The sequence below is a fragment of the Cetorhinus maximus genome, chromosome 15 (genome assembly GCF_964194155.1).
Source record: "Cetorhinus maximus chromosome 15, sCetMax3.hap1.1, whole genome shotgun sequence".
NCBI classification, from domain to species: Eukaryota; Metazoa; Chordata; class Chondrichthyes; order Lamniformes; family Cetorhinidae; genus Cetorhinus; species Cetorhinus maximus.
This window is the reverse complement of record NC_135893.1, coordinates 83560019-83586996: the sequence shown is the minus strand read 5'-3', so window position 1 is coordinate 83586996 and position 26978 is coordinate 83560019. Positions and strand designations below refer to the sequence as shown.

Below are 26978 nucleotides of genomic sequence, written 5' to 3'. Positions count from 1 at the left end.
TGTTGTAGCCACATTTAAAATTGTGCGCACTTTATTGCAGTCAACTTCAGCAATGTTGTACAACAGGTTTGCTCTTTTAAGTATGTAACCTATTCTATACACAAGCCATTTTTACTAGGGCCCATGACACTAACTGGTCAGGTACATTGATGGGTTTCCTCAGCAGAGCACAGCTAGTGGTAGTGGTAGTGATACACAGCTAGTGGTGGTGACAATGCATAAATTTGACATTTGACAAATTTCCTGAAGATCAGTTTGAAACTGCCTTGACCTGGCAGTGCTGTGGCCCAAGCTGCCTTCACTAAGCTCTGGCAAACTCTTCAATGCCCTCCTGCTCACACTGTCACCTGGAAACATGGTGTCTCCCAATGCTTGCTGGCCACTGCTAAATGAGTGCACGCAGTCAAGATTTTCAGAATCTGATAAACTGAAGAGGCACTCCATCCACCCACATAATGACACATGTAAACAGGACACCGGATATGCATTTCATTTCAGCTTGTAAATCAGCTTCTCAATGACATTTTGAAGGTTGCTGCAGGTCACCTTGCCACAAGATTGCTTCCAGCCCAGCTGCAATAGCATCTGAATAAAGCCCAATTGCGACATTATAGTGTTTTGCATACCACAATGCACCAGGAAGTAACTTTACTCTATCACTGTACATAGCTCTTACACTTAGGAATCAGAACACAAGTCAACAAACAAATTACAAGAAACAAAAACACAGACCTGGTTTGAAATATATATGGGGCATTCACAGATTTCATCTTAAAGTGATACAATAAGTACATGTAGAAGAAATACATGGTTAATCACATTCTTTCAAAATAAACACAGATATAATCCATTTCTAGCTAGGCCTTTTGGTTTCTGTAGTTGGCTGGGACAGCAGGTTATGCCATCGCTGATCAAGCCAGTTTTACTTGCGCTTGGAGTGTGGGCCACCCAGAAGTGACCAGCATGTGCTATTGCACCTGCTGTATAAGGGGGCTCCATTAATGAAGACGCCCCTACCCACTGCTCCACACCTGGGTTCCTTGCATTGGCATATAGTAAGCTTCAGCATGGTGCGTCCAACAACAGTTGACGCTGTGATGTTATTGCCATACTCTGCCAACAGCTGAACCAGCTTGACGCTGTTACAGTGTGGACGGAGCTTAGGACATTGCAGATCGGGAGCCCCAGGAAAAGGTGAGTGCCACAGCTGTATGTTAATATTCCATAGCATCAATAGCACATGTTCCATGTGGCATGAGTCAATAGTCCTTCGATAACGTGACAGCACTGCTGACTGCTAAAAGTTTCAGCACCTCAATACAAAACTAAACTTTTGGTAACTGGCTTTTCACAAATTACACAGTTTCACATAATTAAAACAATATGAATCTAGCATTACATGCAGCATGTGCACAATACAATGCACTTTCTTCAACCTTAGAGACCACTTTCACAATAGTGCTAAATCAGAATGACCCACAAACACAAAGTTGCATTGCACATCACAGTAACAAATAGATACTTACAATGGCTTGATAGCAAAAGTGAACTAACTGTTGTCCCCATTTACCCCAGACACATGCTGTGCTCCCACTTCCGGCATTCTTCTGGCAGCCGAGTGGCTTGGACACAAATACTTAGCAAACATCCCACACTAACACATGGTTTCAGCTTCCTTACATCAAGTTTCTAAAGATATGGTTCACTGACCTTAAAAATATTGCACACTTACACAAAACAAAATAAACCCTTTCCTAAGGTAGGCATCAATTGCACTATGCTAGAGCTCTGAAGATTCAGGAGCTCAACTTGAGACTCTGCAATTATTTCACTGTTCAATGTAAAACCCTGAGCAAAACAAAAACACCACCAATTCATTTGCAATCTACAAGGTAAAATTTAAGCTCTGAAATATGAACCCAATACTCCATTAACTTCAGATAACCCAAAAAAAACTGGTGATGGGAGGACATTAGTCTGGAGACCACTGGCTTAGCACTGTGAATAGAAACCACAGTTTCTGCAGTGCTGGCCCAAAGCCTCAACAAACCAATGGTTGTGTAGAGGTCTGTACATTCCCTGCCCAATGACCACAGCAAGCCGCTGTTCTCTCCACTGGATCAGACTTAAGTTACTTCACATATTGAAGCGTGAGTCGGTCCATAATGAAGCCTCAATCATTTATCACTTTCATTGCTTTTTGACATTTTCAGCCATTTGACTGTATCAGTCAGTACAGGTTTAGTTATTGCATCATTATTTTTGTTCAATCTTGACTATTTCTATGAATACGGTTCTGAAGGGGCAAGTTTGAAGATGCTCACTGGAGCTGGATATCCAATATTTTGTCCAGAGAGCTCCGAGTGACCAAGTGAGCTCCACAGATCAGTTTTGCATGGCCTGTAATCTGACGACGAGCCCCGCGAAGCAAATCACTCGCCAATAAGAGACGGAAACACACGGCCCTGAAATCACACTATCAATATTAGTTCACACCTGTGAATATGTATGGAGAACATTCCTCTAACTAATGTTTTACTGGAGTCAGTTTATTGTGAACAGACTGACTCTTAGTGGACAAGATAATTTCCCACAAGCACAATGTCCTTAAATAGTAAATTCATGGCCAGTGGTTTCTAACTGCTAATGTGTTATAGGGTGACATCTTGATTCATTTTCTAGAACTGGCAGGGCTGGGGGAGGGTAATGGAATTCTTAAACTGCAAAGAGAAAAAACAATTTATAAATGTAAACTTCATCCTGAACTGATGTCTTTTAAGAATCAGTAAAACTCTCAGTCTCCTTCAAGAAGTTAGCTGAAAGTATATCTGTGTGCCGAGAACATTTAGTATCCCAAGAGCAATAAAAGATTTATACGTACTTGAAGGTGCAGCTTACACTTTGTTCCACCTGGCCTGGGTGCAGCAAGTTTCCAAACTAACATGGACCTTTCATGGCCGAGATATGAAGGCATAGGATGCAAGGATACGCTGTGCCTACTGCATGTAAACAAACAAGCAGCTGCTCCCGAGAGATTAGTATTAACACTGAAGACTATATTTGATACTTAAAAAAAAAATACTTCTAGAATACTGCAAAAAAAAAAATCCTTGATTGTTGTGCACACTCTGCAATTCCACTACATTTAGCATTTTAAAAAATTATGTTAAAGATATACAATGCCAGGGTCCCTGAGTCAGTAGCTCGGCCACACAGGCCAGAGATATCAGCTTTCTTCCCTAGCCACTGATAAATTAGCTGATCCCAGCCAACCCAACAGCTAAAATTAACCAGATTGATGCCTGGTTCCTTGAAATGGAATCTCTACATCCACCCGGAATTTGGAAGTTGACCAAGCTGACTGAGGGCGTAACTGGTGATGTGAGAGAACAAGTTCAGTTTGAAGCATGCAAAGATCTGTCAAACTGCTGGCCTCCTCAGACAGTCTATGCCTGAATGAAAAAGGGAGGCTTTAAGAGAAAGATGAGATGTCAGAGCTGCCAATTTCATTTTGCTTGAAAAGAGCAACACAAAGCAATACTGAAATATTTGAAATAAAACAGTATCTGGGAGCTGTGCAACAGTCTGTACACAGTGCTAAGCCAATGAGATTAACACAAACTCTTCTTCTGACATAAATGAATCTCCTTTTTTTGGTCAGTCAGCTCCCTCCAAACAGCAGCATTATTCCAACTATATGAACTAAGTTTTGTCTTCACTACAATGCAGACTTCACTGCAACAGACGTTGGGATCATTAGTGCCAAAGCTAGGTGTTATAATCTGATGGTATGTAGAGTCACAAGGGAACCTAATTTTCCATTGTAACATGATAAGTGTATTCAAGCATTTTTATAAAAAAAATGTATTAGAAACACAGACTATCTCAGTGAAAATTGAAATACAGAGCTATTTCATAGCACAATATAGCATCCTGTCTGAAGGGGTCAGTGTTGGATCCAAATGGCTGAAACATTTGCTACAGCTAAGTTCACGATTAATAGAACTTAAGTCAAAAACATAAACATGATATAATAATAGCAGATCTGGTTGCTGCTTCCTCTCCAAGGGTCATTTAATTTTCCTACTCCCTGGTGGTCAAAGGTAAAAATAATACTGTACTAACAGAAACAAGGAGTCCCACCTTCGCAGGAATCCTGTTCACTGAGCAGACATCAAACCTGACCAAAAGGGAATGGTAATTGAAGAGGCACCTCGAGACAGAACAACATCTTCAATTAGGCATGATGTCCTGGAAGCTCCATACTTCCAGTACACTAATCTGGAAAGTTTCTGAGCACAAAGGAAGATTGTCAAAGGTGCTGGAGCGTCCTGTCGTGCCGTGGTTCAGGTTCCCATCGATGTACAATGCTGGGCAGCTGCCTCCACCTGGTGGAAAGGTAAAAGCAACACCATAGTTCTGCTTTACTTATTAGTTTACAAAGTCAAACCTAACAGGCATCTTGCTTTACCAATGTAAAGAGGAGAGCGTTTTTTGGTATGGGGGGTGGGGGGCAGGTGGAGTTCTAAAGAGGAGGAAATGGTGTCATTTCATGCACTTGGTAAGAATTACCACCTCCAACAGGACATTCCAGTTGCTGACAATCCTTTGCATAAAAATATCCTTTGGGGGTCACATCAAGTGCGAGGTCACTGACTTTATTCTCATTTCCTCATCTCTCAACTGGTGTCAACCGTGGTTCAGTTGATACCATTCTCACCTCAGAGTCAGAAGGCTGTGGGTTCAAGTACCACCCCAAGGGCTTGAGCACAAAAATCAAGGCTAGCGCTCCAGTGCAGTACTGAGGGAGTGCTGCACTATTGGAGGTGCCATTTTTTGGATGATACATTAAACCAAGGCTCCGTCTGCTCTCTCAAGTGGACATAAAGGTTCCCATGCCACTACTTCAAAAATGGAGCAGGGGAGTTATCCGCAGTATCCTGCCAATATATACACACATATATTATATACCTTAGATATAATAGATATATACATGATTTTACTCACCAACTATAATGGATTCTGCACTTCCAGCCATGAACATCGAAGTAGCTTTTGAAGTCAAGTTGAAGTGACGTGTGGCAAGGAAGGGTGATAATCTGTCTGAGGGTTCTTCCGATGAATTAAGCAAGTTCTGCTCCTGCGGGGACTCTGTATCCATGGTACCAGCCTGCTGAGGTGACTCTGAGCAAGTGTCGAGAAGACTTTTAGAAGCTTCCCTCTCTGGATGTTTAATGATAATCCATTCATATCGTTCCATTTCAGGCTGGAGCTACAAATAACAAAAATCAAAACAGCTTACAATTCAGATACGAGGTGCAATCTCCTAAACAGCATTTAGCCATGGCTATGGGATATTTGGAAAGGGCTAAGGCACAAGCATGCCATGTTACTTGAGCAAAGCTTCAAAGACTGGCAAAATAAACTCACAGTTGTGGTGAAGTTTCAAGAACAAGTTTAAATAATTTTTTCTCCAGTTCTCTAATGACTTTAATACTTGAGTAGGAAAAGACTAACTGTGCTAATTTGCTGTGCACAAAATTTGATTGAGAGTTGAATTTTGGCATTCTAATTAAAGAACAAACTGTAGTTAGCTTTACAAGTCCTCAGCATCTCAATTAGCGCTTCACAGCCAATGAATTATTTTGAATTGTAGGCACTATTGCCATGTGCAGAAATTACAAAAACATTCCCTTGTGTAATGCTCTTGGATATAATCACAACAGGTATTGCAATGCCATACTAATTTAGGTTACAGCAACATGTTGTCTTTTATGTTATCACTACTTCCTGCCCTTCGCCTTCCAAAACTATTCTTTTGTAGAAAGCAACTTAATCAATGAAAGATGTTTTTGGTCAAATCTCAATTCCATTTTCTACAGCAGAGTAGAGGACATGTAAAACACATGCCAGTGGATCACCTGTAGAAAAGCATTGCCAAAGTCTAACACCAATCACTAGATTAGGCCAGAACTTTAAAGGTGACAACCTGAAATTTAACAGCAGCTGCTATAATTTGAGTGATGGCACCATCTGGGGAGAAAACACTTCTCACTCTCAGATGCTGGGCTAGCCCGTGGTTATGAATATCAGAAAAACTGTACAGTATTTTGACCAAAAAGCAATTGCAAAAATTAGATAAGCCCACCAATAATAACTAGCATTCAGCAGCTGAGTAATTAGAGAGAGGAAATACCGCCAGGGAAACAGTCTGTTCTTTAGAAACAGGTCATTTCCAGAGCACGGGTACACAGACTACATTATAAAACCAATTTCTCTACAGTTCTCCTTCAATGAACACTTGCTGTTTGTCACTGTGCCATTAATGTGCCAAAGGTAGGTCAGCATAAATTTCTGGCCTTTCAGTAGTAAAACAGTCAGAGACAATGCAATATTAGTCAAAAGAATCCATCAACAGTACCTTAAACACAAAACATTCCCCTGTGCCAAAATAACTCAGCTTGCTTCCTCCTCGCCTTCGTTCTCTCCAATCCGTTGAAAGGTACGCGCCACAAACCTGTTGAAATAAGGACATGGTGACAGTTTCAGGCAGTACAAGTTTCATGACCTGCTTTCGGACGTGGCCATCCCTGCCAATATTGGTCTTGAATAGGCTCTTACAGGTTCTTCTTGGGTTTGCCTCATTAAGACTCTCATGTCCACTGTCATTGTATAGAAGATCGCTCATGGCAACTGTAAATAGTCAAACACCTGGAGCAAAGTTACAACAATTAAAAACTTGTCCCTAAAATAGTTCTCCCCTGCTGTGCAAACTTTTCCTTTCTCCTGTTTGTATTTCTCTGCCACCCCCAATGTAGCTATTGCTTTCTGCAATTCAAAAATGAAACAATTGTGCATCCAATTACAACCCCAAAAGTGTTTTCCAATTGTGTAAATGCGCAACCTACCTCAGCCTCTGTCGTTTTGATGAGAATGATAGTTGGTTCGTAGCCCTCACAGTGAGCATAAAATCTGAAACAAAAGTAACACATTTAAATCCTTGGACACGGCTGTGTTTAAACCAGTTTTCAGTCCTGATGAAAGGTCATTGACTTGAAAGATTAACTTTGTTTCTCTCCACAGATGCTGCCTGACCTGCGGAATGTTTCCTTCTTATATTTTACCTGTTCAGGCTATAACCGTGGTCCATAGTAGTGAAAATCAACAGTGGTTGGCAAAGGGCAAATCGTTCTGGGATCCAGGACCAAATCTCTCTCATCTCCTTTGCGCTGACAATATTAGATTTGAAGTTTTCCACATTGACTGCTAGATGAACATTGTGTCTGCAAGAAATCCACAGAAAGGTCAGGAAAATACAAATTAAAGAGTGGATCAGAACTTACACTGTCTTTCAGTTATGATATTAAAAGAAAATGGGGAACAGTCCGGGGTCACCAGAATCATAATTACATTTTAAATGAGTAAAACGGTTAAGGTCACATGGCACTCAGTGTTTGAAAAGGGCGGGGAGAGCGGCGGGGACTTCAGTTTGAAAAGGGTGGGGAGAGCGGCAGAGACTTTAGTTTGAAAAGGGTGGGGAGAGCGGCAGAGACTTTAGTTTGAAAAGGGCGGGGGGAGCGGCAGAGACTTCAGTTTGAAAAGGGCGGGGGGAGCGGCAGAGACTTCAGTTTGAAAAGGGCGGGGAGAGCTGCAGGGACTACAGTTTGACTTCGGGGGAGAGAGGGGTTAAAACAGCAAGACTTCGGGAGATCGAGGTTAAAACAACAAGACTTCGGGAGAGAGAGGTTAAAACAGCGAGACTAAAGTAGGAGTATGGGTAAAATAAAAGTAAGGGTCCATATTCTATTTAGTTAAGATATGTCTGGGGATCTCAGTTCCGTGATTTGCACGTCTTGCGCTATGTGGGAAATCCTAGACGCTCCTGATGGTTTGGATGACCATGTGTGCAGGAGGTGCCTCTGACTGGAGCAACTCGAGCTCCGGGTTTTGGAGCTTGAGCGGCAGCTGGGGGGTGCACTACGGTGCATTCATGAGGCTGAGAGGTTCATGGATAGCACATTTCAGGACATGGTCACCCCACAGCTTAAGGAAGCACAAGCAGAGAAGGAATGGGTGACCACCAGGCAGAAGAAGGGGTTCAGGCAGGTAGTGAGGGAATCCCCCGAGTGCATCTCACTCGCAAACTGGTTTTTCGGCCTTGGAAAATGGTGAAGTGACGGTTTCTCTGTGGAGGCCAACCAGAGCCAAGGCCATGCCACTGTGTGTGTGTTGGGGTGGGGGGGGGGTGGTGGAAGAGGCGGAGAAGTGTGGAAGGGCATTATGGTAGGGGATTTGTTAGTGAGGGGAGTAAACAGGTGCTTCTGCAGCCATAGGTGTGACTCCAGGATGCTATGTTGTCTCCCGGGTGCCAGGGTCAAGGATGCCACGGAATGGCTGCAGGGCATTCTGAAGGGGGAGGGTGAACAGCCAGAGGTCGTGGTCCATGTTGGGACCAATGACATAGGAAGAAACAGAAATGAGGTCCTGCAAGCAGACTTTAGGGAGTTAGGTAGGAAATTGAAAAGCAGGACTTCAAAGGTAGTAATCTAACCGGATTACTTCCAGTGCCATGTAGTAGTGAATATAGGAGCAGAGGGATAGAACAGATGAATGCGTGTCGGAAGAGATGGTACAGGAGAGAGGGCTTTAGATTCCTGGGGCATTGGGACCTTTTCTCGGGGAGGTGGCAACCAGTACAAATTGGACAGGTTACATCTGAACAGGAACGGAACCAACATCCTCACGGGGAGGTTTGCTAATGCCGTTGAGGGGGATTTAAACTAAATTGGCAGGGGGGGTGGGTTCCTGAAAAGTAGTTCAGAGGGGAGAGAAGCTGAGATGGAATTAGAAGTTAAAACGTTAGTGAGTGAGTCTGGAAGGCAGAGGAAACAGAGTCTAGATAAGAAACAAGTGAGTTTAGCAAGGCTAAATGGAATATATTTTAATGCAAGGAGCCCGAGGAATAAGATAGATGAGTTGAGGGTCAGATAGGCACATGGGAGTATGATATCATAGCTATGACCGAGATTTGGCTAAAAGAGCAGGATTGGCAGCTTGGTTATAGGGTATTCAGACAAGGTAGAGAGGGGGATAGAAGAGGAGGGGGAGTCACAATATTGATCAAGGAATCAATTATAGCAGTGAGGAGGGATGATATCTTGGGGAAAGATCATCAAATGAGGCCACATGGATAGAAGTAAAAAAACACTAAAGGGGCAAACACACTGTTGGTTGTGTACTATAGGCCCCCAAACAGTTAGGGAGAGATAGAGGATCAGATATGTAATCAAATTTGAGAGAAATGTAAGAATAATAAGACAGTAATAGTAGGAGATTTTAACTACCTAAATATTAACTGGGCTAGTTTTAGTGTACAAGGTAGGGAGGAAACAAAATTCTTAAGTTGCATCCAGGAGAACTTTTTTTAGCCAGTATGAAGAAAGCCCAACAAGGCAGTTCTGGACCTAATATTCGGAAATGAACCCGGGCAGGTGGAAGACGTATTAGGAAAGGAGCATTTTGGAGATGGTGAACATAACTCAGTTAGATTTAGGATAGTTATGGAAAAAGATAAGATTGGGCCAGGAATAAAAGTTCTAAACTGGGGAAAGGCTAATTTTACTAAGATGAGATATGATTTGGCTCAAGTGGACTGGGAGCAGCTATTTGCAGATAAAACTGTCAGAGCAATGGGAGGCATTCAAGGAGGAAATAGCGAGAGTACAGGGCAAATATGTTCCTATAAACACAAAGGGAGGGACTAAGTCTGGAGAACCCTGGATGTCAAGGGACATAAAGGTTAGGATTAAGAAGAAAAGAGATGCTTAAGGCAGAAACCGAGGGCTCAAAACGGCAGAGTCCCTACAGGAGTATAAAAAGTGCAGGGGAAGCTTAAAAAGGAAATTAGGAAAGTTAAGAGAGTGGGTGAGAAAGCATTGGTGGGTAGAATAAAGGAAAACCCAAAGAGGTTTTTTAAATATGTAAAGAGCAAGAGAATAACTAGGGAAAGAGTAGGGCCAATTAGGGACCCTAGAGGTAATGTGTGTGTGGATCTGGAAGATGTGGATACAGTCCTTGATGAATACTTTGCGTCAGTCTTCACAATGGAAAAGGACAACACAGATATAGACATCAGTGTGGAGAACGGTGAAATATTGGAGGAAATTAACAGAGAGAGAGGAAGTACTAGCAGGTATAAATCTGCAGGCCCGGATGAGATATATCCCAGGGTGTTGAGGAAGGCAAGGGAAGAGATATAACGAGCCCCAGCAGTAATTTTCAAATCCTCTCTGGCCACAGGTGAGGTGCCAGAGGACTGCTAATGTTGTCCCATTATTAAAAAAGGGAGGAAGGGATAGACCAGGAAATTACAGGCCAGTCTAACCTTGGTGGTGGGAAAGTTACTAGAAAGAATTCTGAGGGACAGAATATATCTGCACTTGGAGAGACACGGATTAATCAGGGATAGTCAGCATGGATTTATTAAGGAGTTCAAGTTTGACGAATTTGATTGCATTTTTTGAGCAGTGTAACCTTGAGTGTTGATGAGGGTAATGCATTTGATGTGATCTACATGGACTTTAGCAAGGCTTTTGATAAGGTCCCTCATGGCAAACTGGTCAAGAAAGTAAGAGCCCGTGGGACCCAAGGAAAAGTGGCACATTGGATCCAAAATTGGCTGAGAGGCAGGAAGCAGAGGGTGATGGCAGAGAGATGTTTCGGTGACTGGAAGTCTGTTTCCAGTGGGGTTCTGCAGGGCTTGGTGCTGGGGCCCCTGCTGTTTGTGGTGTACACAAATTATTTGGACTTAAACGTAGGGGGTATGATCAAGAAGTTCGCGGATGACATGAAAATTGGTAGGGTGGTAAATAGTGAGGAGGATAGCTGTAAACTGCAGGACTGGTCAGGTGGGCAGAGCAGTGGCAAATAGAATTCAACCCGGTGAAGTATGAGGTAATGCACTTGGAGAAGGCTAACACTATGAAGGCTAACAATATGAAGGATTACACTATGTACGGTAGGACCCTGGAAAGCACTGAGGATCAGAGGGACCTTGGTGTGCATATCCACAGATCCCTGAGGGTAGCAGGGCAGGTAGATAAGGTGGTTAAGATGGCATATGGGATACTTGCCTTTATTAGCCGAGGCATAGAATACAAGAGCAGGGAGGTTATGCTGGAACTGTATAAAATGCTGGTTAGGCCACAACAGGAGTATTGTGTGCAGTTCTGGTCACCACATTATAGGAAGGATGTGATTGCACTGAAGAGGGTGCAGAGGAGATTTACCAGGATGCTGCCTGGGCTAGAGGGTCTGAGCTATGAGGAAAGATTGGATAGGCTGGGGTTGTTTTCCTTGGAGCAGCGAAGGTTTAGAGGGGACCTGATAGAGGTGTATAAGATTATGTGGAGCATAGATAGGGTGGATAGGAAGGTACTTTTTCCCATTAGTAGAGGGATCAATAACCAAGGGGCATAGAGTTAAGGTAAGAGATAGAAGTCTAAGAGGGGAGTTGAGGAGAAATGTTTTCACCCAGAGTGGTGGGAGTCTGGAACTCACTGCCTGAAAGGGTGGGTTGGGTCAGAAACTCTCACAGCATTTAAGAAGTATTTAGATATTCACTTGCCATAGCCTCTGGGGTTATGGGCCAAGCGCTGGAAAATGGTATTAGTGTTGTCTGATCTTTGTTGACCGGCAAGGACACGATGGGCCAAATGGCCTCCTTCTGTGTGGTAAACATCTATGAGTCGACAAGACAAACCCAAAAAACAAGCCACAGCACCAATGTACAGGCACAGAAGTTGGAACACCCAATCGAAAATTCTGTTGAAAATCCAAACTGTTGCAGATTTTATGTACCTGTACAAAAAAAAATGAAGAACTATGCCTTTAAGGGTTAGGTCCCTTTAATAATAACTTTGTTTGGAATACCACTCCTGTGTTGATTTCTCGAATGTACAACTATTGGAAGAGCAATTAAACTGTATTTTTTTAAAAAGCTGACAGAACAGGCCATTTGTTCAAACTCCACATTTTACAAAGATAACTAGAAGAGTATAAACATGGTTTTAATGTTTAATTAAGAAAAAACAGCCTCTGCCATCAATTACATCAAGCCAAATGACCTGCAACTGTACTGGGTCAAATACATAAACTGATTCCCTACATCCTACTTAAATTATATGCCCTGTTTCACTGCAACGAGTTTAAAATTTAATGCCATTTTGACATTCTTACCTCAGTGCTATACTGCTATGCTGCCTCTAGAAGGGACCTTTACAGCAGTGGCTGACACATGTGCTCTTTCAGCTCTCGGCAAATGGAAGAGGAGAAATAAAAGACCGCAAATAATACTTGTCTATTATTACTCTCCTGTGCAACATGTTACCCTGTCAACAACATTGACCTAGTACTACACTTGGCACAACGCAGCCCCCTCATATCAACAGTACTAGCTATTATTACCCTTCTACAATGTATCCTACATAGTACTTGCCTATTATTACTCTTTCCCAATGTATACTATCACTCGCACTCTCTTAAGTTTTGATTTTTACTTTGTGTCTGCATTTTTTTTCCACCTTTACCCCCTCAAAAATCTCTGCACATTTGCAATACTCTGTGGTCGTGCCACTGATAAAAATTCCCTTGCTGAAGCAGTTGAGCTTTGTTCAACCATATCTTTTCCCTTTTTGCCGACTCAAGATCAGTAGGTAGCCAAGAGTTGTTGATGCAAATGAGGAGCTACTAGAAAAATGTACAAGGCACTGCTTTACTTAATGCCTTTGTCAAGGCTGGATCTACATGGTCCCACTGGTCTATGGCTGGTACCTAGGGCAATTGCGAAAATACAGCAGCTTGAAGTGCTCTCTGCATAATGATCTTATGCACTGTTCAGACACACTACGTTGAAAGCCATGGCATCTTAACAAGACATAAGGTATATGTTGGCTTTCATGGCATTAGGTGGGGAGGATAGAAGGAAGAGATGGTTGAATGAACTTATACAATGGTCACACTTACATAATTTTTTTTCAGGTGTGAGAACTGGGAAAAGTCATGTTCAGAACACTGCCAGTTAATGCTATAGAGAGAATGATGAATTGTCTCAGATGCACTGGTAATGTAAAAAGAGCTTGGAAGCAGTGATCCTGTGACAGGTGATGGAACTGGCGATTTTGCACACTTGCAATATAGAAGAACAACATAGATCAGCTAGGAACTTAGAAATGACTAGCTGCTTGCACCACATTGCATTACCATTCCAATTTAACCCTCATACCCACATCTTTTCACAGGAATATGTAGGGTATCACTAATTTTGCACTGATCATCAAAGACCAATGTGAATGAGTGCACTTTCCAGTAAGTGTCAATAGGGATCCGAAGTGGGGACTATGAACAACTTGCATTTTTTTCTACCTCAGGAGCACCGAGGCCAACTGTAGACCCCCTCCTCAACTAATTACCAACCATGCTGATCAAGTTAGCCAGCCAACTTTTGAACATGGAACTTCTCAGTCCATATTGCTCAGTACCACACTAGGCAATGCATTTGGATTCTTGCTGCAATAAAGCATTAACACTTACTTTGCAAAGCTTTGCCAAGAAACAAGTGGATGTGTGTTTATGTGTGGGGAAGGTCAGAAGGGGGCATATAGAACTGCCCTCTCAATGCAGAAGTGTGCTTCAACCCACCCAAATTTTGTGAAGAAATTTCTTTCTATAGCCTACCTTTGTCTGCAAATCGGACATTGAGGACGTAGTTTAACAGGAACAAATTTGGATGTCATAAAGAACACAGACATAATGATGAAGGAACAAAAAAGAGAAAGTAATCAGTGCAATTCCCACATCCCAGAGAAAAAGAGCAAGCTTCTACTGATAAAACACAAGAATGCTGGCTACATGCTAAGAAACAAAAAATCACAAAATAAAAGCAGAAAATGCTGTAAATACTTAAGTCAGGCAGCATCTGTGGAGAAAGAAATGGAGCTAACGTTTCAAACCGATGACCTTTCATCAGAATGGGGAAAAGTTAGAGATGTAATAGGTTATGGGCAGAGTGGGTGAGGCAAGGACAAAGGAAGGTTTGCGATAGGGAGGAAGACAGGGGAGATCGAATAACAGAAGAATTAGTCTTACAGTGCCAAAGGGAATGGTGATGGAGCAGGGAAAGAAACAAAGAAACAAAACATGTGCCTGGAGCAGGTGTGCTACTGTCTTAAAAGCAAAAAAAATGGAGAAAAACTGAAACATGCAAAGGAAACAAAACACTGGGACAGAGTTTACAGCCCAAAATTGTTCAACTCAATGTTGAGTCCAGAAGGCTATAAGTGCCTAATTGAAACATGAGGTGCTGCTCTTCAAACTTATGTTATGTTTTCTTGGAACAGGGAAGCAGGCAAAGGACAGAGATGTCAATGTGAGAGCAAGGTGGGGAATTAAAATGACAGGCTGCCGGAAACTCAGGGTGGTCATGCTTGCGGACTAGGGAGGTGTTCCGCAAAGCAACCACCCAATCTGCATTTGGTCTCCCCGATGTAGAGGAGGCCATGTTCCCAACTCTGATGAAAAGTCATTGATTTGAAACATTAACTGTTTCCCCACAGATGCAGCCTGACCTGCTGATTATTTCCAGCATTTTCTGTTTTTATTTCAGATTTCCAGTATCCGCAGAATACTTCTTTTCGATTAAATCAATCATAATCAATTAAGCAGCACCTACCCTGGCTCTGTGCACGACAGGGATTCCCATGGAACTATTCAGACAACTCTCAGCAAAAGCCAATATTTAGTTATACTTAAAAGGAAATTATATTTAATTTTGGTGTTGCTCAATCATTTTATTTTGCTTTTACACTTTGAGCAATTTCTGCTTCGTATCATGATCCAAGACGATGTGAAAAACATCACAATCCCACTGTGGCTTTCAGAGGATGATAGTTTGGGAAAAATGCTGTTTAACAACCCTAAGGTCTTTCAATTTTTATATTATGCAAGTCTATTGCTACAGTGTATCTTCAGTTTTACCATCAGTTAAAAACTCAATGAAGTGCATTATTACAAAGAATCCAAGGTCAGCTTCACAAAGCAGGACCTCCTCCACAAGTCCCTTTTGGAAAAAAAAATGCAGCATGAACCTGAGGCAAGTTCGCAATTACACCCCCACTCTGGCCTGCATTCTTTAACTAGCCTGCCAAAGAACAGCATGTGTTTAACAGGCTACTTAGAAGAAAAGGAATGTTCTTGTGAACTGTTGTCAGTTCCTTTCCAAAATTAACAAAGGAAATTCTGAAAGAAATAAAGGGATCCAAACCACACTGGGAAAGAATGAAGAAGGAAAATATTGCAGCAAGGTGATCTTGCCATGTGGCAAAAGAAATTTGCTGGCTCTCAAAATGGTAGAATAGGATATCTCCCAACACCTCCCCCAATTAGGTCACTGCACAAGCAGGCTTCAACCCCATCAAACAGACAAAGATAAAGGCAGTTTTGGAGGTCCAGATTGTGTATTTACCAACCCTCTCTCTTTTACTCTCTCCCTAAGGTCGTATCTCAGCCAGCAGAGTCGCAGGAATCAGAAATGGAGGGGGATTTTAAGCATGCTGCAGACCACAAGAAGGGTAAGCCACTATGTGGTGAACAGGATAATACGTTGATTCAGTGGCTCTCACCTGCTCTGCTACTATCTGCCCACATATGATAGAGCAAAGCACTGAAACCAACGTTTGAACTCAAGAGCACATCATGGGCAGGTATCACGTTTAGGAGCACTGGGTAAGCCTGCATTAGGGCAGCGCAATTAATATATTCAAAGGGACGTGAATTAAGTAAATGTAAAAACTGAGGTTGTGAACACTTCCAGCCAATAGACGAACCTTGATCTAATCAACTCTGCGACCTACACTTTTCCCATTGTCCCACATTACATTTGTTTTTGTTAAATGTTCAGTCACTTGTTCTTTAAAAAAGATTTGCATTTCTGCAGCATCTTTCACAATCTCAGGACATCCCGAAGTGCTTTACAGCCAATTAAGTAATTTTTGGAGTGTAGTCACTTGTTGTAATGTAGGAAACACAGCAGCCAATTTGTGCACAGCAAACTCCCATAAACATCAATGCAATAATGACCAGAACTTTTTTTTTTAAAAAAGTGATATTGTTTCAGGAATAAATATTAGCCACACCACCAAGGAGAAATCCCCTCTTGTTCATCAAAATAGCACCATGGGATCTTTTACGTGCATCTAAGAGAGCAGACGGAATCTCTATAGTTCATTTATTCTAATTTCCAGCTAATGGAATATAGTTCAAATGAAAGACAGATGACCTATTATTACCAGTTGGAAAATACACTCTGAATACTATTTTGAGGAATAAAATGTCAGAACATAATTTGCTTTAAACTATTTAGTTGATAATCCAAATTGCAATTAACAACAGCACCAAGTGCCTGAAACTCCTTTAAATTGCAGCATTTGATTAACTGTGCACAGAGCCAACGTACATGGAGAGAAAAAAATGCCTGCGTATGATTTGTGTACAAACAAACACGCACATACACACCCCTGCACACATGTGACAGTTCACTTACCCAAAGTTGCTGACGCTAAATTTAAAGGCTCATCAAGCAAAGCAATTTATGTGACAGACATTATCTCGTATCGGTCTGTGCTAAAACACACAGTGAGCAAGGTGAAAGTCTCAGCACATTGTCTTTCCACCACCAAAAATCTGCTATGAAACTAGTCCAGACTGGTGATGATAAAGTCACCACTTTGCTGGCTGAAAGCAACACCATGTGTTGAGGTTCTGGACAGATTCAAGTCATCTCCTAGCATTCAGAGATGCACAGCTTAAAATCGCTTGCATTTTGGCATAGTCACTGTTCGAACATTAGTGAGATAAATGTCACCCTGACAAAGCACAGGGTGTTCCTCCGAGTTTGGAACAGAACATAGGGGAGTTTTATACAGCATACATCACTTGGGATTCTTTTAAACTAGACAGTCGCCATTGGGTGGACGGCGGGGCAAGAGAAGCACTTGGGTGGGTGGGGGGGGGGGGGGGGGGGGGGGTGACAGGACAAGCGAGGCTCTGGGGGGCAAGCACGGAGACCTCGAGGGTGGCGAGCGAGGAGCCAAGGGACGACTGAGGCTCCAGGGTGAGCGAGGTGCCGGTGGGGCAGTGGGGCTGGTGAGGCTTGGGGGGGGGGGGGCGCGAGCGAGGAGGCCAACGAGGTGCCAGGGGGCAAGCGAGGGGGCCAGCGAGGCACTGGGGGGGGGGGGGGGGGGCCAGCAGGGCGCCAGGGAGCGACGGGGCAAGCAAGACACAGGGGGGCGGGGGGGAAAAGAGCAAGGTCCTAAAAAGGAGGGGAAATGCGAGGCACAGAGACAGAGAGACACACACACAGGAGGAGCGAGGCGCAGAGCGAGTAAGTGGAACAACGAGGTGCAGAGCAAGTTGGGGAGAGTGAGGCGCAGACCCAGAGGGAGAGGGAGAGAGCAAGGCCCGGAGAGAGGGGGTCAGAAGGGCAGACAGTCTCATTCTTATATATCTAATCATAGCCAGAGTATCACTTGCAATGACTTGCATTCCTGCTCCTGTACCATTAGCTCTGGTATCCCCTAAGAATCTTTCCTTGGCTCCACCTATTTCTTATTTAGATGCTGCCTGTTGGTCATATCATCAGAAAAGCACAGGGAAGGCAACTCAGTGTCAGGGCCTATCTTGCTCCACAGGAAGCTGCTTTACCCTATTTACACCTGGGACAAAGCAGTTACTGGATGCAACCTAGGGAACGTGATGCAGAAAACAGAATTGAACAAACGGAATGAGGCATGAAATGAAAGCCCATGTCATTGTACACCCTTGATGGTGTGGTTTCATCAGTTCCTCTGGAGAGGAACTTTGCACAGCATTGCAGCTTCATGAAAAACCTCTAAGATTATATTTTTGAATAATCTGTCAATCTTTACTAAATGGCTATGAATAAAGAATAGAATTCCCTTCCAGCCCCCCTTAAAATCAAATAATAGAACATTTTATTTAAAAGGTGATGGGGAGAAAACATTTAAGCAAAGAGCTAAACATCAGAAAGCTTGTTTTATTCTCAAAGATTCCAGGCTGAAAATGTTTTAGTGCTGAACGGAGCAGAGCAAATACCTCTTTTGATTTACAGTGATGCCTTTTTGCTTCAGTGCTTTTTCATTGGCATCTCGGAGCAAGCGGATCTCCTTCCTGGAGAACAGGCGGATGGAAAACGCTTTGTCCAAAAGCTTCTCAACGGGGATGTATTCAGCAATGCCTTGGATGAAGCTCTGGATGTCAGTTCGAATGTTGGCAGATTTTTCGGACTGTCTAGTTCTGATTTTTCGGAAGAACTTAAGGAGAGCCAGTGCTACTCTGTACAGTACTTTAAATCCTTCAACAAAGTAAATGTCCAACACGCGGGCTGCGTAGTTAAATGGCAGGTCTCCAAACATCCACCGCAGCCAATCAGAGTAAACCTCAAGCACATCCTCAGAAGCGCTCACTATCAGTTTGTGAGCGCCTTGGCAGTATTTGTTGGCTAGGTCTCCAAAGGTCATGCAGGAGGACTCGTAGGCCAGGAAGGTTTGGTCTATGAAATGTTTTGTACGGTCGTTGCAGGCCAAGAGCCGGCATACCTTCTCAAAGCAGTCTGCCTCGTCTGTGCTGTAGTGCATGAGCAGTGCGACAATGGCCGGCAACACAGGACAGAAAGAGATGTCTGGAAACTGATTGGAAATACACAACACAATCTTCCTAACTCCAACAATTCCATCTGCGTTCAGACAATAGTTCGGTACAGCACTGCCATCCACAAATTCTGGCAGCGGTAACGTGGAGGCGTTCCTTTTCCCAGTGATTTTTCCAACAATATCCTTGTACACCTCAGCATCAGGAGTCACAGTTCTGCAGGAGACTGCTTTGATGATTTGTTCATAAATTTTGCCTCTTAAAGAGTGGCTCTTTGCCCAGTAACCTTGTCTGGCGTACTGTTTTAGCAAGTTGGCATCTATGTAAGATGGAACCACAGGACTAACCTTCTCCAGGTCAGTCATCTTGTCCCAGTCCACGAACTGTCCACATTGCATGTCAGACATAGCTGGTGTACACTGATTCTTCTGTTTCAGTTCTTGAGAGTTGTGGTGAGGGAGGTCGTAATTTGATCTTCAAGGTGCAACCATGTTTTCACTGTTGGACAAAAGACATCAAAAATTAGCATTTTACACCCATTATAGCTTTAAGCATCCAGAAGGATGTACATAAGGTTGAACAGAGGACTAATCACTAACTACCAGAATATGGCTTGAATACTCAAATAGGAAGGATCAGCATTCCCAGTTCAAGAAGAAATCTAAAGGATTAAGGATTAGGCATGGGCATTAGACGTGGGCAGTTGGAGAAGGCAAGTGGCATGCAGGACATTAACCTGAGCAACAGGAATCTGTACATGTAACAAATAAACTTCATTCTTTCCTATTTTTAATTGCTCTACATTTGAAAATGACTGGTGCTCTAGAGTCATAATATTTCTTCCCTCTCCCTGAACTATTCATGTACTTTTAAAGGCAAGGTCCCTGAAACACACAGTCCCCAAGGAAAACAAAAGAACTTGCATTTACGTCGTTCACATCATCAGGGTGAGATAGTAATGAGGGTCCAGATTCCCACTCAGGTGGATATAAAACATCCCATGGCAATATTGCAAAGAGTAGGAACTTCTCCTGTTGTCTTGGTCAGCATTCCATCTTTCAACACAGTAATTAACAGATTACACATCCATTTACTGTTGGTGGGACTTTGCCAGTCTCAAATTGGCTGCCATGTTTGCCCAAGTAAAACTGGTTACTTTGGAACAAGGCGATGTAAGATCCCATTTACACAGCAGGCATGCTGATGATATTGAAATATAGAAAAACACTTTCCCCAGAAGTATGAATGACAACAGAACGAAGGTGCAGGTAAATTTATGGTACAAACACTATTTTCCCCTTAAAAATTTGTTTTTGCCTGAAGACTCTAATGCTTTGAATTATTGGCAACAATTTGATCAGTCAACAGATCAATATACTGCATTTAGAAAGCTGCTTATTGCCCAGCATAAATCAGATAAATGTTTGGCAGGATTCCAACTGTGCTCCATTTTAACCAAAATGTTTGCGTGGATTTAAGGATTGTCAAAATAAAGGGAAGCAATGGGGTTGCTGCTTCAGAGAGTTATGTTCCAAGTTATGAGTGTCGGTGAGGTTACATCATCCTGAGTGTTTACGAGTCAACACACAGTGTGTACAGATCACAAAGGCTGGAACAACTGTCATTATCCAGAGATCTTTATTTCAGACAATTACCTTCAATGCAGTATAAACAAACTGGTGTTAAACATTAAGTGCATTATCCTCTAGGTCACACCGCCAAAGATGGTGATAGCACATCTCCAAGTAGCAAAGCTAATTCAGTTTGCAATACGTTTAAAAACAATCACTTGAAGCCATCTCTTTTGCACCTTTACTTCTGTAGATTCAGAGAGCTTAAACTTCAAGGTCCAGTGATGGACCATGTGAAAGTGATGGAGGGGTGGAAATTGGAAACAAAATTAATCAATTTTTCCAGGTCCAGACATGAACATGGTTACTTTGAAACAAGAATATGGTTCAAGAACATGAAGCAGCACCAAAACAGTCATCGATGTACTGGAAAAAGAGTTGTGGGAGGGGGCCTGAGTAGGACTGGAACAAGGAATGTTCCACATACCCCATAAAGAGACAGGCATAACTGGGGCCCATGCGGGTACCCACAGCCACACCTTTTATTTGGAGGAAGTGAGACGAGTTTAAGGAGAAATTGTTCAGTGAGAAAACAAGTTCAGCCAGACGGAGGAGTGGTGGTGGTGGATGGGGATTGTTCGGGCCTCTGTTCAAGGAAGAAGCGGAGAGCCCTCAGACCATCCTGGTGGGAGATGGAGGTGTAGAGGGATTGGACGTCCAAGACCACTCTCGTCCCTTGCCAGTTCTACAGTTATGTTCACAAGTCCTAAGCTGTACACTCTGTAAATTTCAACTCATCCAAAACTCTGCATTTTACACCCCACCAAACCCTGCTTGCGCATCACCACTGTGCTTGCCCAGGCCTCAAACTCAAATTTTAAATTATGTTTAAATCCTATCATGATCTCAGACATCCCATCTAACCTCCTCCAGCCTTTTGATATTGTCTAAGGTGGCTGCAGCTGACACCATAGCTTTCATTTTCCTAGACCTCCCATTGCTTGGCTATTTACGTACCCCTTTGTTTCTTTAATACCTTAATGCCCCTGTCTATTGCTTGACTGTAATGATCTGTTAGATCATTTCACTTATTCTTCTGACACCTCCTCATGTATCATCACCCATTTGTGTTAGCTGTGGCTCATTTGGTAGCACGCTATCCTCTGAATCACAAGGTTCTGAGTTCAAGTCCCACTCCAGGGCCTGAGTTCAGTGCTGAGGCAGCACTGCACTGTCAGGTATCATCTTTTGGATGAGATGTTAAACCGAGGCCCCATCTGCCTGTTCGGGTGGATATAAAAGATCCCATCGTATGATTTCGAAGAAGAGCAGGTAAGTTATTCCCTGGTGTCCGAGCCAATGTTTGTCCCTCAGTCAACATCACAAAAAACATTATCTGATCATTATCATGTTGCTGTTTGTTGGAGTTTGCTGAGCACAAATTAGCTGCTGTGTTTCCTACAATGCAACAATGATTACACTTCAAAAATACCTCATTGGCTGTAAAGGGCTTTGAGACATCTGGTGCTCATGCAAGATGCAAGTCTGTCTGTCTTTTATTGCTGTCAGCCTTTCAGCCTTGCTACCTTTTCTAAATACAGTCTTTACTAACCAATGTTCTGGATTAGCTACACATTGCCTTTATCAACAGAGTAAGTGGGGGAGCCCTTAAATGTTTTTCTAATAAATCTCTCAATCTGGAGTTCCTTTCCTCCTACACAATATCCTCTTTTCTTCTATCTCTTGTGCTGTCTTCCCCCACATTTATAAAAAAAAATCTTAGTGATGGAACATCTAAGATGCTTAACAAAAGGGCCCATAAAATAGGTTGAGGGTGAGTGAGATAGTAAACCATGTATGCTAATCTTGATCATCTACTTACAGGACCATTTAAAATTCGGCATTCCTACAGTCTCAATGACAATGGAAGAAATTAAGTTTGATTTTAATAAAGGCAAGTTGAGAAAAGAACAGAATAAATGTGCAAAATAAAAATTAGAAAAGCAAACAGAAGAACTTGAACTTTAGTAGAGTTTATGGTGTCTGGAAGGTTCCAATGGGAGTTTGATGAGTACATGTTGTACATTTGGCACATCATATACCACAACAGGTATTCTGCAGCTCTGAGCTGGATGGATTTTGACCCAATTCAATAGGACATGCATTATCTCTCCCACAAAAAGCTGTGGTCGGTCAACCCTACTGAGACATAAAGAAAGAATGCTAACAAAGTTGTACTTTGAAATGTTATACAATGGAATGTATATTGAACCTGGGATTATCAACAATCTGAGTTGTCTGCAGAACAAAAGGCACAATAGCAAAATACAATGCAAATCACCTTGTGAAAAAATTTTGGCTGTGGGTGTTGCTAGCAAGGCCAGCAATTATTGCCCCTCCCTAATTGCCCTGAGAAGGTGGTGGTGGGACTTCTTGAGTCGCTGCAGTCCATGTGGTGAAGGTACTCCTACAGTGCTGTTCAGGAGTGAGTCGCAGGATTTTGACCAAGCGATGATCAAGGAACAGCAAAGTTACATACAAGTCAGGGAGATGTGAAACAAGGAGGTAATAGTCTTCCTGTGCACCTGCTACCCATGTCCTTCTGTATGGTGGAGGTTGCAGACTTGGGAGGTGCTACTGACAAAGCCTTGATGACTTTACATAGAGTTAGAATATACAGCATAGAAACAGGCCATTCGGCCCAACCAGTCTGTGCTAGTCTTGATACTCCATATGCCTCTCCACCCAATTCATCTACCTCACCTCAGCTTTTCAACAATCTTTCTAGCCCCTTTTCCCTCATGTACTTGTTTGGTATCTTTTTGAAAGCATCTAAATTATTTCTCTCAACCCTTCCTGTGGCAGAGGGGTTCACATTCTAACCACTTGAGTGAAGAAATTTCTCATTTTCCTATTGGATTTATTAGTTACTATCTTGTATTTATGGTCCCTATTTTTAGCTTCTTTCACATGTGGGAATATTCGTTCCACATGTGGGAATATTCACTCCACATCTAGCCTTGTCCAACAAATTCATAATTTTAAATATCTTGAGCAGGGCTTCCCTCTTCCTAAAGGATACCAAATGTATGGTCCATTAAAACACTGGCATTGTGGGGGAAGCAATTCTTTTATCTGAATGTTGAAATTTGGAAGTTAACAGCATTTTAAAGATTAAAATTAATTCAGTCATAATGTCAACAGTTGTTTGCTGGCTGCATTTTATCTTCATGATAGTACACACGGCACCCACAGTGTGCTGTTGGTGGATGATGGTGCTAGAATCAATGACCTAAACAGAATTACCTGGAAGAACTCAGCAGGTCTGGCAGCATCGGCGGAGAAGAAAAGAGTCGACGTTTCGAGTCCTCATGACCCTTCAGCAGAACTGAGTATAGTGAACAGTGAGCTCAGCTTCTAAAAAAAGCCATGACAAAGCACTCATCAGTTTGAACTGTCAGATCAAGATAATACTGTTTAGTGAAAACATTTAACCGTCAAGTGGCTGCTTTTTAAAAATACGGGGCTGCACTTAATGCTTTAATTATTCCACAACTATTTTAGTCAATCAAACATTCTCCGACAGCTTCTGGCCAGCATAAGAATGAGGAAATTCTACAGTCTAGTTTGACAATTGTTATTTAGTGCTGGATTTCCTTAACCTTTTGCTGCCAAGTAATTTTAGATGCAAAACAGTAAAGCCTGTAACTAAAACAGATGCTAGGTAGAATCTCAGCACCGTTACTTCCTGAGACAAGTGAAACACAATTTTAGGCAAAAATGAAAGTAATGGTCTTAACGACCAAAAAAATTAGGCGGATCTATCCAAATATTAAGTACACAAAATGCAAGTTAAAATTGTGGGAAGATGATAGCTGCAAAGAAACAGGATGATGTAACAATCATTTCTGTTAGTATGAGCAGTTCAACTGCTTCTCTGTCCTAATAAGAGAGGAAAAGGCAAACAACCTGTCCCAGACCTTTATCAGAGTTACAAGTGGAAGCAGTCCAGTTTACTCACTCTCCAATTTTTATTCTGGTACAGAACGTAACATGCCTTTCCTCGTCATCTCAACAACATGGAGAACTCACTGCTACCTCGGGAACACAGGAATTTTTAGACAAAACAAGATCAAGGCCCATCCAATTTACCTACCACCATCCTGGTAATCGCATGATACAATAATAATGGAGCTGTTGACTAATCATAACAATCAGTCTCTATCAATTAGTCCACAACAAACCCAGACATGAAGCAAGGAAAACCTCAGCGGTGGAAAGCTTTGGGAACCTTAGGCCCAAGCTGTAATGTGAACATGCAGTCCATGTCTTGGTGCATCCTATCAGTCCCAACAAACAGCACAAAACAAAAAAAATTCAGATTTCTTGCATAAAAATTTATTGCAAATTTTTGAGGGGACACAAGTTCCTCCAGGCATAACAATGAATTTGTGATCTGGAAAAACTGCAAAACCTTTAACAACCTGATAATTTCAGTCTCTCAGGACATTGACCTGTAGAATAAACAACCATGGTTCACTCCTCTAAAGCTCTAAATAGTTCTACTATTCTCAATCGTTGTTCGACTTTGATTGAAGGGCGAAACCAGTTAATTAAATTGGCAAATAAACTGCCTATTCACTTCTGAATGATGAGTTCAAATTCTTAGAAGTGTGTAGGAGGAAAGGAACTCCAGATTGAGAGATTTATTGAAAAACATTTAAGGGCTCCCCCACTTACTCTGTTGATAAAGGCAATGTGTAGATAATCCAGAACATTGGTTAGTAAAGACTGTATTTAGGCTGAAAGGCTGACAGCAATAAAAGACAGACAGACTTGCATCTTGCATGACCACCAGATGTCTCAAAGCCCTTAACAGCCAATGAGGTATTTTTGAAGTGTAATCATTGTTGCATTGTAGGAAACACGGCAGTTAATTTGTGCTCAGCAAACTCCAACAAACAGCAACATGATAATGATCAGATAATCTGTTTTTTGTGATGTTGACTGAGGGATAAATAGAGATAATTTACCTGCTCTTCTTCGAAATCATACGATGGGATCTTTTATATCCACCCAAACAGGCAGATGGGGCCTCGGTTTAACATCGCATCCAAAAGATGATACCTGACAGTGCAGTGCTGCCTCAGTACTGAACTCAGGCCCTGGAGTGGGACTTGAACTCAGAATCTCGTGATTCAGCGGGTAGCGTGCTACCAAATGAGCCACAGCTAACACAAATGGGTGATGATACATGAGGAGGTGTCAGAAGAATAAGTGAAATGATCTAACAGATCATCACAGTCAAGTAATAAGCATTAAGATATTAAAGAAACAAAGGGGTACGTAAATAGCCAAGCAATGGGAGGTCTAGGAAAATGGAAGCTATGGTGTCAGCTGCAAACACCGTAGACAATATTCCATCCTGAAAATTATTTATAAATATTACAAGCAGCTACCTCAACATTCACCCCATGGTACTCCACTGGCAGTTGCTTCCCATTCTGACTCTTCCTCATATCATTGCCTGCCGTTGCTGTCTGCCTTTCAACCACACTGCCTTAACTGAGACAATGTTAGATAATTTCACTCAATATTCTTCTGCGTGATCTCCACTCCTTTTTTTGTCGACCATAATATGTTCATCTCAATTTTCAATTCCGAAAGTTCCTCACCTAAAACGTTAGCTTTTTCAGTTTCCATCAGACATTGACAGATGTGCTGAGTGCTTCCAGCACTCTTGTTTCTTTCCTCATATTTTTAATCCTAGGATCACGGCCAAACAGCCCTCTAGCAGCAATCTTGTTGCCAAACATTACTTCACTTAACTGGAAAACCACGTTTTTAAGGGTACATCACAATTCCTGTATTGTGCTAAACAGCAAGAACACAGCATCAAAATACATCCACAGTTTAAAAACGCAACTGCACATTTCCACACTCATCTCTGCTGGCAAATTCCAATAGACTGCTATTTTTTAAACAAGCCACAAAAAGCTAGGTTACTGCAATGCAGCATTACTTGCTCGTTGAGTCATAGTGCAAACACCTTACTGCATCATACGGAGGTTCTGACCTTGGGTAAATTGGTTGTACTACAACCTTGCATGTGACTTAATCTAGCTCATAAAACCAATTATAATGCAATATAGTACTTTTAACACGCAAAAGTTAACACTGTACTCTCTTTGGATAATTCAGACTGAATATTAAATAAAGGTGTTAGACATAAATAATTGCACTGGGAACCTAGGTGTGTACACAATATAAGCATAAAATGGTAGATCAGCTAAGAGTAACTAGGTCCAATTAAGTTACTCAGCAATATCACTGGCTGATTAATTCCTGGCAATACATCAGGAAGGCATACAAATCCTGTGCACATTGTTGGTTAATTACACTCACCTTCCAAGGAAAATATGATTACACTGCAAGATTGGCAGCTGCTTTTAGACACATTTGACATATCCTGATTACTTCTCAGAGAATATACTGCAGTACAAGTTGAAAAAAAGCACACATTTTATTGAATTAACATTCGCAAAACTCTAATTATAGCTCCCATGGCAACGAACAGAATCAGATGTTAGGGTAGCCATCAGCTTTATGTGGTGTACTATTTTGTGCAGATTGGAAGGGGCTGAATGTGATACTTCTACATGCACATTATATTTGTGCTATTAA

The 26978-nt window shown here is 42.1% G+C and overlaps 1 protein-coding gene across 2 annotated transcripts; it reads right to left on the bottom strand.

Annotated features, from left to right (window-relative positions):
* On the bottom strand, window positions 1-26788 carry tbc1d24 (TBC1 domain family, member 24). 2 transcript variants are annotated; one of them, XM_078558768.1, is made up of 8 exons: window positions 26700-26759; window positions 25970-26168; window positions 18169-19221; window positions 7125-7283; window positions 6909-6972; window positions 6422-6517; window positions 5008-5272; window positions 1-4388 (listed from the first exon to the last, which is right to left on the bottom strand). In XM_078558768.1, the coding sequence occupies exons 3-8, from the start codon at window positions 19128-19130 to the stop codon at window positions 4234-4236; spliced, it is 1701 nt and encodes a 566-aa protein (XP_078414894.1). In that variant the 5' UTR covers window positions 19131-19221; window positions 25970-26168; window positions 26700-26759; the 3' UTR covers window positions 1-4233. The 2 variants fall into 2 exon arrangements, with proteins under 2 accessions (XP_078414894.1, XP_078414893.1); XM_078558767.1 differs by lacking the exon at window positions 25970-26168 and having other exon boundaries at window positions 26700-26788.
* Between the last annotated feature and the right edge of the window lie 190 nt (window positions 26789-26978).